Source organism: Rhinolophus hipposideros, assembly GCF_964194185.1.
Source record: "Rhinolophus hipposideros genome assembly, chromosome: 4".
Classification (NCBI taxonomy): Eukaryota; Metazoa; Chordata; class Mammalia; order Chiroptera; family Rhinolophidae; genus Rhinolophus; species Rhinolophus hipposideros.
In genome coordinates, this window is record NC_138050.1 from 3,373,760 (window position 1) to 3,388,483 (window position 14,724).

Here is a 14,724-nt window from a genome sequence, read left to right on the forward strand (position 1 = left end):
TATTATGTTAAGATATGATCCCTCTATTCCCACTTTTTAAAGGGTTTTTATCATAAAAGGTTGCTGTATTTTATCAAATACTTTTTCTGCATCTATTGATATGATCATGTGATTTTTATTTTTCATTGTGGTGTATCACATTAATTGATTTGCGGATGTTGAACCACCCTTGCATACCAGGAATGAATCCCACTGATCATGGTGTATGATCTTTTTAATGTATTGCTGAATTCTGTTCGCTAATATTTTGTTGAGAATTTTTGCATCTATGTTCATTAGAGACATCTGCCTGTAGTTTTCTTTTTTTGTGGTGTCTTTGTCTGTGGTGTCTTTGTCGGCTTCGTAAAAAGTGTTTGGGAGTCTTCTTTCTGGATTTTTTTGAAGAGCTTGAGGAGAATAGGTGATAATTCTTTTTTGAATGTTTTGAAAAATTCACCTGTAAAGCCATCTGGTCCAGGGCTTTTGTTTGTTGGGAGATTATTGATTACTGATTCAATATCCCTGGTGGTAATCAGACTGTTCAGGCTTTCTGTTTCTTCTTGAGTTATCCTTGGAAGGTTGTGCACCTCTAGAAAATTGTCCATTTCTTCCAGATTGTCAAATTTGTTGGCATATACTTGCTCATAGTAATTTCTTAAAATTTTTTGTATTTCTGTGGTGTCTGTTGTCACTTCTCCTCTTTCATTTCTGATTTTATTAATTTGGGTCCTCTCTCTCCTTTTTTTAATGAGTCTGGCTAAAGGTTTGTCAATTTTATCTTCTCTAAGAACCAACTCTTGGATTCATTGATCTTTTGTATTGTTTTTCTGGTTTCTATTTCATTTATCTCTGCTCTGATCCTTATTATCTCCTTCCTTGTGCTCCCTTTGGGCTTATTTTGCTGTTCTTTTTCCATATCCCTTAAGTGTGAAAATAAACTGTCAATTAGTGATGTTTTTTGTTTCTTTAGGTAGGCCTGCAGTGGTATGAATTTCCCTTTTAGGACTGCTTTCGCAGCATCCCATAGATTTAGGGTCGTCGTGTTGTCATTCTCATTTTTCTTGAGATATCTTTTGATTTCTTCTTTCTCCTGCTTGACCCCTTCATTATTTAGTAACATGTTATTCAGCCTCCATGAATTGGTGTGTCTTCCTGGGTTTTTTTTTCCTGTAGTTCATTTCTAATTTCATAGCACTGTGGTCAGAGAAGACAATTGGTATGATTTCAATTTTCTTAAATTTATCAAGAGTTGTTTTGTGTCCTAACATATGATCTATCTTGGAAAATGTTCCATGTGCACTTGAGAAGAATGTGTATTCTGCAGCATTGGGGTGAAATGCTCTGAAAATATCGATTAAATCCAAGTGGTCCAATGTATCATTTAAGGCTGTTGTTTCCATATTGATTTTCTGCCTGGAGGACCTGTCCCTTGTTGTCAGAGGTGTGTTGAAGTCCCCTACTATGATAGTGTTGCTGTTGATCTCTGTCTTTATGTCAGTCAGTACCTGTTTTATATATTTAGGTGCTCCTATGTTGGGTGCATAGATGTTTACTAGGGTTATGTCCTCTTGTTGGATTGATCCCTTTATTATTATATAGTGCCCATTTTTGTCTTTTAATATGTTCTTCATTTTAAAGTCTATTTTGTCAGATGTAAGTATTGCAACTCCAGCTTTTTTCTCGCTTGCATTTGCATGAAATATCTTACTCCAACCTTTCACTTTCAGCCTGTGTGTGTCTTTTGATCTGAGATGAGTCTCTTGTATGCAGCATATACATTGGTCTTGCTTCCTTATCCACTTAGCCACCCTATGTCTCTTGATTGGAGCATTTAATCCGTTTACATTTAAAGATATTATTGATAGGTATATAGTTATTGCCATTTTAAAATTTGTGGTAGATTGTTTTCATCTTTCTTCTATTTACAAAAGTCCTTTTAGTATTTCTTGCAATGCTGGCTTGGTTGTAATAAATTTTTTCAGTTTGTTCTTTTCTGGGAAGCTCTTTATCTCTTCATCAACTTTAAATGATAGCCTTGCTGGATAAAGCAATCTAGGTTGTAGGCCTTTGTGTTCCATCACTTTGAGTATCTCCTGCCATTCCCTCCTGGCCTTCAATGTTTCTGTAGAAAAGTCATTTGATAGTCTTATGGGAGTTCCCTTGTATGTAACCCTCTGTCTTTCTCTTGCTGCTTTAAGATTCTCTCTTTGTCTTTAAGCTTTGCCATTTTAACTATAATGTGTCTTGGTGTGGACCTGTTTGGGTTTATCCTGGTTGGAACTCTCTGCACTTCCTGGGCTTGTATGTTGGTTTCCTTCATCAGGTTAGGGAAGTTTTCAGACATTATTACCTCAAATATGTTCTCAATCCCTTGCTTCCTCTCTTCGCCTTCTGGTATTCCTATGATGCACATGTTGTTGCGCTTGTTGTTATCCCAGAGGTCTCTTAACCCATCTTCATTGTTTTTTATTCTTTTTTCTTTCTGTTGTTCAGTTTTGGTGATCTCTGCTAACTTGTCTTCTAAGTCGCTAATTCGATCCTCTGCTTCATCTAACCTGCTGGTCATTCCTTCGAGTGAGTTCTTAATTTCGGTAATTGTGTTCTTTAGTTCTAGCTGGTTGTTCGTTAAGATTTCTACATCCTTTTTTAGTTCTAACTGGTTGTTCTTTATGATTTCTATATCCTTTTTTATGTCTTCTCTAAGCTCCTTAAACATTCTTATCACCAGTGTTCTGAACTCTGTCTCTGAAAGGTTGGTTACCTCTGCTTCATTTGGTTCCAGTTGTGGAGGTTTCTTCTGTTCTTTTATTTGGGACATGTTTCTTTGTCTTCCCATTCTGACTGACTCTCTGTGTTTGCTTTGAGGTATTAGGAAGATCCCCTAGAGCTCTTAGTTCTTGCTGGGTTATCTTATGTAGTATGTGTCCTTTATATTTGACTTGCACTACTTCGTTCTTCTCCTCTGCGTGTGCTCCAAAGGTGACTCTTGTGTTGTGTATATTGTCCCGTTAAAGAAGATCTTTAATTGCTTTTTGCTTGTGAGTAGGTGGGGTTAACTCCCAGGCTGACTAGTTGTGAGACTTGGCTCTGCCCACCGCTGGTTGTTCTGCTGCGTGAGAATTGACCACTTAAATGTGGTTTGGCCTCTATTTTTATTTTTTTTTCATTGTCACCCCAATAAACTTTAATTTTAAAAAAGAAAGCTCACACAAAAACATTTCTATCTCATGGCATTGTGAGTGGATAGCTATGTGGTGTATGTATTAATCACAATAAGATAAATGCGTAGCACTTTTTCTAGGATGAGTTTGTGAACTTAATTGGCAGACCGCATAGGATTTCTTGTATTTTACTTTTTCAGATCTTATATTCAAATCTTTAATTCACATTCAGTTAAATTTTGTGTATAGTGTCAGACAGCAGTCTAGTTTCATTCATTTTGCACATGGCTTTCCAGTTTTCCCAGTACCATTTAATAAAGTGACTTTCCTGTGTGCACTTGAGAAGTATGTGTATTCTGTCCTTTTGGGATGGAAAGTTCTGTACATATAAATTAAGTATATGTGATCTAATGTGTCATTTAAGGCTTATATGTATTTCCTTGTAGACTTTCTGTCTCTATGATATATCCATTGCTGTGAGTGGGGTATTCAGGCCCCCTACCATAATTGTATTTTGTGTTTGTTTCTCCCTTTAGGTCTGTTAGTAGTTGCTTTATATATTTTGGTGTTCCCAGATTGGGTGTATATATATATTGTTGTGTTATGTCTTCTTGATGAATTATCCCCTTTATCATTATAAAATGTCCATCTTTGCCTCTTGTTTTCTTTTATCTTGAAATCTATTTAGTCTGATATAAGTACTGCTACATACTGGATGCCATTTATTGGGAGTACTATGTTCCATCCCTTCACTGTGAGTCTAGTTTTGTCTCTGGATCTGAGATGATTTTCCTGCAGGCAACATATAGTTGGGTCTTGTTTTTGAATCCATCCTGCTACCTTGTGCCTTTTGACTGGTGGTTCAATCCATTATATTTAGGGTGATTATTGATTTATGAGGACTTACTAGAGCATTTTGTTTTATTTTCTGGTTGTATTGTTTCATTTCCCTTATTTTTCTGTAATTTTAATTTGTGGGTTTTCTATGATTTTTTCCATGTCTTTGCTTATTTTTGTTCCTTGTTTCAAGTTTGTATTTTTGTTTTGTGGTTACCATTTGGTTTACGTAAAAAATGTTTCATACATACAATGAGAAAAAAGATTTTTGTGTCTTCCTTTCTTTGTACAGGTTTAGTCCCTTCCTTTCCTTTTGTTTTTGTTATCACTAACTGTCCATATTTATGTTGTATATTTACTACCAATTTTCAGTAGTCATAGTTATTTTTAATGTTTACTCTTCCACTTTAATTGTTATGTTATAATTAAGATTAAGATTCTGTTCTGAAGTAGAGTTGTAATTTCCTACTTCTATCTGTTAATCATCTTCAAGTTTTGTGTACTTTTGCCTTTTTGTTTCTGGCAGAAGAGCTTTTTCACCATTTCTTTTAATGCAGGTCTTGTGGGGGTAAATTGTTAGCTTTTGTTTGTCTGATAAAGCCTTTATTTCTCCTTCATATCTAAAGGTCAACTTTGTTGAATATATTCTTTTTGGTCAGTAGTTTCTCTTTCAATATTTTGCATATTTCCTTCCATTATTTTCTGTCTTGTAATGTTTCTCCTGAAAAATCTGAGCACAGTATAATGGGTTCCTTTGTAGAGTTTAGGCTTTTTTCCTGGTGGCCTTGAGAATTTTTTCTTTGCCATGATTTTTTTGCAGCTTGAATAAAATTTGTCTTGAAGAAGGTGTTTTTGAATTGATATAATTATGTGCTGTCTTAGGTTCCTTTATTCCAAAGTCCAGTTCTTTCTATAGGCTTGGGAAAGTTTCATCAATTATTTATGCGAGAAGACCCTGTGGTACCTTCTCCTTTGTTTCTCCTTCTCATATACCCATTATTCTTATGTCACTCTAAAAGAATCATATTTTTCTTGTAGAGTCTTTCATTTTAAAAAATGCTTTGTTCTCTCTGTTCTTCCACTTGAATCATTTCTAGGTTTCTATCTTCGAGCTGCTAATTCTTCCTTCCATCTAGTTTGCCCTATTTCCAATGCTCTCTAATGCATTTCTCATCTCATTAATGAGTTTTCAGTTTCAGAATTCATTTGGTTCATCTTTGTAGTTTCAGTTTCTTTGATAAAATACTCCTTTTGTTCATTAATTTCCTCCATGAGCTCATTGAACTCATTGAACTGCCATTCTCAGTTATTTTTTGTATCTTTTTCACAACTGCAGCCTTAAATCTTCTGTCATTTAAGTCACTGTTTTCTATGCCTTGTGTTTTGTTCCTGTAGACTTTTCATTTTCTTTCTGTGCTTTCAAGTTAACTTCGTTGTTCATGTTATTTGATAGATTGTTTCTTTGCCTGCACATTTGACATAGTCAACTCTTTTCTTGCTTAGATACCATTTTGCTGTCAACGATTCTGCAGATGAATAGGTAGGGTACTTTTTGTTTTCAAGTAGATGTTATAGTGAATGTTTTTTTCTCTTACGTACAGTATTTATGGCTCTGTGATCATAGTGTTTCAGCATTGCTTCAGTTAAGGAAGGTGCCACCTCTCCTTGGGATGATGTGTGTCTCTTCTATTACTGGCTCACCTGAGTTACAGGGCACCACCACAGTGGTGAGGGAATGTGGACAAGGGTAGAGAGCTGGTTTTTCAAGCTTCCAGCACTTCTTCCTTTTTACTAATGTTGGCTGGGCCTGCTGTGTTTTTGGAGGTGTCTCTCCTGGGCTCTGCTGGGATAAGTGGGGTAAGGGAGGAAATTTTGTGAGTTCACTGTTCCAGCCCCCTGCCAGCAGTGGCTGTTGGCATCTCTGCAGTGCCTGGAGATTCTCACTGGGCTCTGCTTGGGGCATGGGAGGCAAGCTCATGTTCTCATAGCTCCGCGCCCATACCAGCAATAACTGTTGGCACAGCTGTCATGTTAAAGGCTTCCCGACCATCTCTACTGGGCTCTGCTGTGAAGGGAAGTGGCGAGAGAGGTACTTTTTCTTGGAGGACCAGTGCTTCTCCCCCTCTTACAATCTGAGCCATAGTGTGAAGGCTGAAGCCCAATTTCTCCAACACTAGCATGTTCCTTGGAGCTGTAGTGGGCTCCTAAGTGCATCTGTGGCCACCTTCCCTACCTTTTCCCCCATCTCACCTCCTCTACTCATTTCAACCCACCGACCTTCACATGTTTCTATTTGTGGATCTTTTAGTGCATTTGTACATTGAGCAGAGATCCTTTCTGGAGTTACATATGTCCATCTTAAAATTTAAGGGAGGAACAAAGGAATCTTCACATTCTGCCATGATGCTGATGTCACTTTTTTATGTATAAAAAAAACCCCTTACTACTTCCTGTAACTACAGATTACAATGTACTATTGAAATCCCCCTTTTTAAAAGATTAACTCCTCATGCTGGTTCTTTGCTGGGTAAAAGGGCATGGTGGAAAATTCAGTCATGACCAGATTAGTCCTTTCTACCCTAGATCCCTATAGAGCTCTCTGAGAATTGGCCAGTGTAGTTATCCACAGAAACTGGCATTTTATAAGATATTTTTCAGAGAGATCATGATTCAGTTGTTTTCTATAAATTGTGGTAAATCATGCTTAAGGTAAGTTGAAAAAATAAACCAGAAGAATATGTTTGTAATAGAAAGTATTAAAATCAGTTAATAGTTGTATCTATGATAACATAAAAAAAATCCTGGGTCAGACGCCTTACTGCAGGATACTTCTAGAAAGTTACTATTTATGCTTCAGTTGTTGTAAGGACAGAAGTGACATTAGTTAGTCTAAAGAAATATGAATAGGAAGACAGCAGAAATTAGATCGTTATGTGTCACTGTTTTTCGAATGGAATGGAGGATAGATGGGTGTTGGTGACAGAATTAAAACTCCTACTACTTTTTACTGCTCATTAGAGAATCTATTTCAAAATTTTAAGGATGACAACTAATGATAGGCTGTGGACAACTGGAGTTCTGCTTTCTCTGATTGATTACAGAGAGAGCTGGTTGAAGGTCACCATCTTTGGTGTCTACTTCCAAAGAGGTTATAGATACCTCCTGCTTCACAAGGCTACTGTTTTGCTGCACAATCCCAATGGCTTCCATTCATGGAATACATATAAATGGTGTCTCTTGGAGCTGTCACTCTGGCAACCCACATCCAAAACTGTAAATGTGTGTCAAAGGCAAAAATCTCAATTAACCAGAAAAAGTCCATTGTCAGTATGTATTTTGTCTTTTTTTAGTCTAAAGGAAGTTCTGAACAGAATATCAACCAAGATTACATCACAAAAACTTTAAATGTATTTACAGAGTGAATAAGTTACATAGATAAACTTTGAATATGTTTTTGATGTGCAACAGGTGTACATGCACACATCTAACACTTGACAGCATTAAGTTTAAGGAAGAAACTTAACAATGGCCCTTTACATAAATATCACAAATAAAGTATGACATTTCTTAAGAAACAAAGTGACAACTCATATTTTACCTTTATGATTCTACTTCTGGCTATCCCAATGGATACTAAAATATGCATGCGTGACAGGTGAAAGACTTGGAATTTATAATGTGAAAGTCTTTAACTCTTTTCTACAAAATGGCAAAATTGATTAAAATTAACATCATCCTTCTGTAGTATAAATATGCTCATAAAAGCAACTTTCTAGTAAAAAGCAGCCAAGATCCTTTAAAAAAGGTCTATCTGGACCGTTTTTGGTGGTACTGTCCTAATCACAGACCCCTGTAAAGAGATCTAGGGCTTTAAGAAACAGTAGCCTAGCAACATAAGAAAGGTACTTCATAGCAGCTCCTTTAGATACAGTAATTGTATTCAAATTACAGTGTACATTAAATTGTCCATTTACAATGCCCTTTTCACATATACAGGCTGTCAGCTTTTGACCGTCTTTCAATTTTCAATGGCCAGCTTCATTCTGCCTGTGTCTTTCTCACAGTCCACCAAACCAAATAAAACAAACAAACAAAAAGAACCAAAAAAGGAAAAATAAATGGAAAGAATGTACAAATTTTATAATATAAAATTTTTTTTTAGTGAAGAAAACATTGCACTTTTGCCAATCTAAAGTTGTTTCTAGAAAGGAAGGTATTGTTCAGTATGCAATGGAAGTCACTTTTTAGTAGTGAGTTGCATTTGCTCAGTAAAATGATAACACATATGTGCTACACAGCAGGTCGGATGGAGTCTGTCCCAGAATTTCTATGCTACCGTGGTTCTTACAGTATTGCTACATGTTGGAAGTTCTGTCATCTCCTTTAGAAAAAGTCCAACAGGTAATAAGAGGGAGAACAGTCTGACCAAGCCTTCCAAAGGCTGAAAAGATACTGAGTGATGTCACCCCAGCATGGCAGCACCCCCAGCTTGGAATGCATGGGGGATGGGAGGCTGCTGTCAGAGACTAGTGCCGGAAACACTGGAGTCTGGGAGGTAGGCAGTGAGGACTCGGTAACTCTGAGCCCTGCGGATCATGTCCCGGATCTCCATGTTGAGCTCCATCAGCTTGGTGCAGATTTCGGTCAGGCTCTGGTTAGACCCCACCAGTGCATAAGTACCCGTTTGTCCCAGAGTTTGATGACGGAAATAAATATTCAGTAGTGTCTGGACTTCATCATCAGAACTGCTTCCAAAGATGTCATTGGGCCACAGACTTCTGCAGTCAGAAAAGAAGAGTACCGATTAGAGGCCCTATTGGTCACAAAGAAGAGTGGCTAGTGTAAGGATATTTTGTTTTTAAAAAACAGTTTTATTGAGATAAAATTCACACACTATTCAACTCACCAATCTAAAGTATGCAATTCAGTGCCTTTAGTATATTCAGACATCTGTAAACAGCACCATAAGTTTATAATATTAAGTATCGGCTTCAGTAAAAATATCTAAAGTATTACATGGAATCTGAAAATCTTAAAAACATTTATTTGCTATGTCATTATGGTTTCAATGAATATGTGAACACACTACAAAAATATAGGGGGGAAATCCCAAAAAGGATACATGTAAATAATAGTTTTCAAATTAGTTGGGGCATATACTTTTTAAAAAAAAAATTTAAATATTTTTTTATTTCACCCATCCCTACCCCCAGTTTTGTAACCATCAACTTATTCTGTTTCTGTTTTGTTTACTCATTTGTTGTTTTAGATTCCACATATAAATGAAATCATATTGTATTTGTTTTGCTGTCTGACTTATTTTTCTTAGCATAATATCCTCCAGGACCATCCATGTTGTTGTAAATGGCAAGATTTCATTTTGTTTTTCTTATTGCTGATTAATATTTGTGTATGTACCACATCTTCTTTAGCCATTCATCTGTTGATGGACACCCAGGTTGCTTCCATATCTTGGCTATTGCAAATAATGCTGTAATGAACATAGGAGTGCATCTATCTTTTTGAGTTAGTGTTTTTTATTTCTTTGGATAAATAACCAGAAGTGGAATTACTGTGTCATAAAGCAGTTCTATTTTAATTTTTTGGAGGAATCTTCCTACTATTTATCACAGTGGTCACACCAATTAAAATCGCACCAGCAGTGCACAAAGGGTTCCCTTTTCTCTACATCCTTGTCAGTACTTATTTGCTGATTTTTGGATGATTCAGACTGATGTGAATTGATATCTCCTTGTGGTTCTGATTTGCATTTCCCTGATGATTAGTGACGCTGAGCATGATTTCATATGTCTGTTGGTCATCTGTATGTCGTCTTTGGAGACATGTCTATTCAGGTCTTCTGCCCATTGTTACATTGAATTGTTTGTTTCTTTGGTGTTAAGTAGGTGTTCTTTATATATTTTGGATATTAACCCCTTATCAGATGTGTCATTTGCAAATATCTTTTCCCAGTCTATTGGTTGTCTCCCATTTTGTTGATGGTTTCTTTCACTGTGCAGAGCTTTGTAGTTTGATGTTGTCCCATTTGTTTATTTTTTTATTTTGTTGACTTTGCCCTAGGAGACATATCCAAAAAGATATTGCTAAGACTAGTGTCAGAGAGTTCATGGCCTATGATTTCTTCTGGGAGTTTTGTGGTTTCAGGTCTACATTTAAGTCTTTAATCCATTTAGAATTTATTTTTCTATATGGTGTAAGGAGGTGGTCCAATTTTATTCTTTTGCATATATCTGTCCAGTTTTCCTGACACCACTTATTGAAGAGACTGTCTTTACCCCATTGCATATTCTTGCCTCCTTTGTCATAGATTAATTGACCATTTAGGTGTGGGTTCATTTGTGGGCTCTTTATTCTGTTACATTAATTTATGTATGTTTTTATGCCAGTACCATATTGTTTTGATTATTGTAATTTTGTAATATGGTTTGAAATTAGGGAGTGTGATACCTCATACTTTGTTCTTTCTCAAGGTTTCTTTGGCTATTCAGGGTCTTTTGTGGGTCCATGTAAATTTTAGAATTAGTTATTTTAGTTCTGAGAAGAATGCTATTGCTACGAGGAATTGCACTGAATCTATATATTGCTTTAGGTAGTGAGGACATTTAGCAATATTAATTTTTCCAATCCATCAGCATGGTGTATGCTTCCATTATTTGTATCCTCTTCAATTTCTTCAGTGTCTTATAGTTTTCATGGTTCAGGTCTTTAACTGTTTTGATTAAATTTATTCCTAAGTATTTTATGTTTTTTGATGCAATTGGAAATGGGATTGTTGTCTTAATTTCTCCTTTTGATCATTTATTATTGGTGTATAGAAATACAAGAGATTTCTGTATATTGATTTTGTATCCTGCGAATGACTGAATTAATTTGTCAGTTCTGAGAAGTTTTTGGTGGAGTCTTTAGGGTTTCTATTTTTAGTATGTCATCTGTAAAGAGTGGGTTGCACTTCTTTCTTTCCAATTTTGATGTCTTTTATTTATTTTTCTTGTCTGGTTGCTGTGGCTAGGACTTCCAGTACCACGTTGAATAGAAGTGGTGAGAGTGGGCAACCTTGTCTTGTTCCTGATCTTAGAGGAAAGGCTTTCAGCTTTTTACCATTGAGTATGGTATTAAATGTGGGTTTGTCATATGAGATGGCTTTTATTATACTAAGGTATGTTCTCTCTATACCCACTTTGTTGAAAGTTTCTATCATAAAACATTGTTGAATTTTGTCAAATGCTTTTTCTGGGATGATCATATGATTTTTAATCATTCATTTTTTAATATGATGTATTACATTGATTGATTTATGGTTGTTCATCCCTTGGATAAACCTCACTTGGTCATGGTGTATAACACTTTTAATAATATTGTTAAATCTGGTTTGCTAATACTTTTGTTGAGAAATGTTGCATATGAGGTCTGACAATTAAGTTCGCAAACTCATCCTAGAAAAAGTGCTACATGCCTCATTGCTGAATATCACTATGGTCACCTTTAAAGTACTCCCCTTGGGAAGCTATGCACTGATGCCAGTGCCAGTCCACCCTACAAAGCTATTTTGGAACTCTTTTTCTGGAATGGCCATCAAAGCTGTCATCATATTACCCTTGATGTCCTGAATGTCATCAAAATGTCTTCCTTTCAATATTTCCTTTATCTTCGGGTAAAGAAAGAAATCATTGGGGGCCAGATCAGTGAGTAGGGAGGGTGTTCCAGTACAGTTATTTGTTTACGGGCTAAAAATTCCCTCACAGGCAGTGCCGTGTGAGTTGGTTCATTGTGATTCAAAAGCCATGAATTGTTGGTGAAAAGTTCAGGTCGTCTAACTTTTTCACACAGCCTTTCCAGCACTTCCAAATAGTAAACTTGGTTAACTGTTTCTCTAGTTGGTACAAATTCATAATGAACATTCCAACTGATATCAAAAAAGGTTAGCAACATCGTTGCAATGAGTTTGTGAACTTAATTGTCACATCTTGTATATGTTCATCAAGGATATTGGCCTGTAATGTTTTTTGTAAGGTCTTTATCTGGTTTTTGTATTAGGGTAATGTTGGCCTTGTAGAATGAGTTTTTTAAAAAAAATATTTTATTGGGGAAGGGGAACAGGACTTTATTGGGGAACAGTGTGTACTTCCAGGCCTTTTTTCCAAGTCAAGTTGTTGTCCTTTCAATCTTAGTTGTGGAGGGTGCCATTCAGCTTCAAGTTGTTGTCCTTTCAGTCTTAGTTGTGGAGGGCGCAGCTCATCTCCAGGTCCAGTTGCCATTGCTAGTTGCAGGGGCACAGCCCACCATCCCTTGGGGGAGTCGAACCGGCAACCTTGTGGTTGAGGGGACGCGCTCCAACCAACTGAGCCATTTGGGAGCTCAGCGGCAGGTCAGCTCAAGGTGCCAGGTTCAATTTCAGTTGCAGGGGGCGCTGCCCACCATCCCTTGTGGGACTCGAGGAATTGAACTGGCAACCTTGTGGTTGAGAGCCCGTGCTCCAACCAACTGAGCCATCCGGGAGGCAGCTCAGCTCAAGGTGCCGTGTTCAATCTTAGTTGCAGGGGGTGCTGCCCACCATCCCTTGTGGGACTCGAGGAATTGAACTGACAACCTTGTGGTTGAGAGCCCTCTGGCCCATGTGGGAATTGAACCGGCAGCCTTCAGAGTTAGGAGCATGGAGCTCTACCTGCCTGAGCCACCGGGCCGGCCTAGAATGAGTTTTGAAGAGTTGCTCCCCCTGTAATTTTTTGAAATACTTTAAGAAGGACAGGTATTAATTCTACTTTAAATGTTTGGTAGAATTGACCTGTGAAGTCATTTGGTTCCGGAATTTTATTTGTTGGGAGTTTTTTTGATTACTGCTTCAATTTCATTGCTAGTAATTGGTCTGTTTAGATGTTCTGTGTCTTCTTGGTTCAGTCTTGGAAGGTTATGTGCTTCTAGAAATTTATCCATTTCTTATAGATTGTTGAATTTGTTGGCCTATAATTGTTTTTAATATTCTTTAATGATTGTATTTCTGTGGGGTTGATTGTAACTTCTCTTTCATTTATGATTTTATTTATTTTTGCTCTCTATCTTTTTTTCTTGATGAGTCTGGCTAGAAGTTTGTCAATTTTATTTATCCTTTCAAAGAACCAGCTTAGTTTCATTGATCTTTTTTACTGTTTTGAAAATTCCTATTTCCTTTACTTTTTTGTTCTATATTATTTCCTTCCTTCTGTTTTCTTTGGGTGTTGTTTGTTCTTTTTCTAGTTCCTTTAAAAATATAGCTAGATGTTTTGTTTGGGATTTTTCTTGTTTCTTGAGGTTGGCCTGTATAGCTATGAATTTCCTTCTTAGAACTGTTTCAGCTGCATCCCAAAGATTTTGAAAAGCTGTGTTTTCATTTTCATTTGTCTCAAGGTAGTTTTTTATTTTCTCTTTGATCCATTTGTTTTGTAACATGTTGATTAATATTCACGTATTTGTATGCTCTTTAGTTTCCTAATTTCATGCCATGTGGTTAGAAAATATGCTTGATATAATTTCAATCTTCTTGAACTTATTGAGGCTTTTTTTTTGTGGCCTAATATATGATCTACCCTGGAGATTGCTCTGTGTGCATGTGAAAAAAATGTATATTCTGTAGTTTTTGGATGAAATATTTTATAAATGTCTATTAAGTCAATATGCTCTAATGTGGCATTTAAGGCCATTACTTCCTGAGTAATTTTCTGTCTGGGTGATTTAGCCATTGATGTGAATGGGGTATTAAAAACTCCTCACTATTATTATATAACCGTGAATCTCTCCATTTATGTTGATTAATGTTTGCTTTATACCAGGGGTGCCAAAAAAATGTGTACATATGACTTGTATTCATCTTTTGTTATTTGTATATATTGAATATTACAATTTTAATGCACATTTTCCTTTCTTAAAATGTGTATACATTTTTTTTTGGCACCCTTTGTAAATTTAGGTGCTCCTATATTGGGTGTATAGATATTTATGATTGCTACACACACTTCTTGAATTGACTCCATTTAATTATGTAATGTTCTTCTTTGTCTTTATTTACATTCTTCGTTTTCAAGTCTATTTTGTCTAATATGAGTATTGCTACCCCAGTTTTTTTTTTGTTTCGGTTTGAATAGAATACCGTTTCCCATCCCTTCACTTACATCCTGTATGTATCTTTCAATTGGAAGTGAGTCTCTTGTAGGTACCATATATTAGGGTCTTGTTTTTAAATCCATGCAGCCATCCTATGTCATTTTATTGGAGCATTTAATAGGTATGTAATTATTGCTAGTTTTTCTGTTTGTTTATTCTTATAGTTTTCCTCTGTTCCTTTCATTTCTTGAACTCTTCCTTTGTGTTCTGCTGGTTTTCTTTTGTATTTTGTTTGGGTTCCTATTTCTTAATTCTTTCAAATATTTTCAAAATAGCTTTTAATTAAGCTTTATATTCCTAAAAGGACTACATTTTTACTCCCCCTTCCATGCTTTTTTGGTGATTTTTTTTCATTACAGTATAGTTGGCATATATTAGTTTCAGGTGCACAGCATAGTGATTTGACATTTATATATCTTACTAGGTGCTTACCACATCGAGTCTAATAATCATCTGTCACTGTGCAAAATTATCACCCTATTATTGACTATATTCCTCTTCACTGTTTTACCCATCCTCTCCTCTGGCAACCATCAGTTTGTTCATTGTTTCTTTGAATCGTTGTTTAGTTCATTTGTTTTGATTTTAAAAA

The 14,724-nt window shown here is 36.2% G+C and overlaps 1 protein-coding gene across 6 annotated transcripts in view; it reads right to left on the reverse strand.

The window, feature by feature from the left end:
- Positions 1–7,362: 7,362 nt before the first annotated feature.
- The window catches only part of FRY (FRY microtubule binding protein), a 441,344-nt gene continuing 433,982 nt past the window's right edge, over positions 7,363–14,724 (reverse strand). For all 6 annotated transcript variants that reach the window (XM_081045758.1, XM_081045755.1, XM_081045754.1 and 3 more), the window contains one exon: positions 7,363–8,755. In XM_081045758.1, coding sequence (XP_080901884.1) covers positions 8,497–8,755 — 259 coding nt within the window. In that variant the 3' untranslated portion in view covers positions 7,363–8,496. The remainder of the gene's footprint in view (positions 8,756–14,724) is intronic.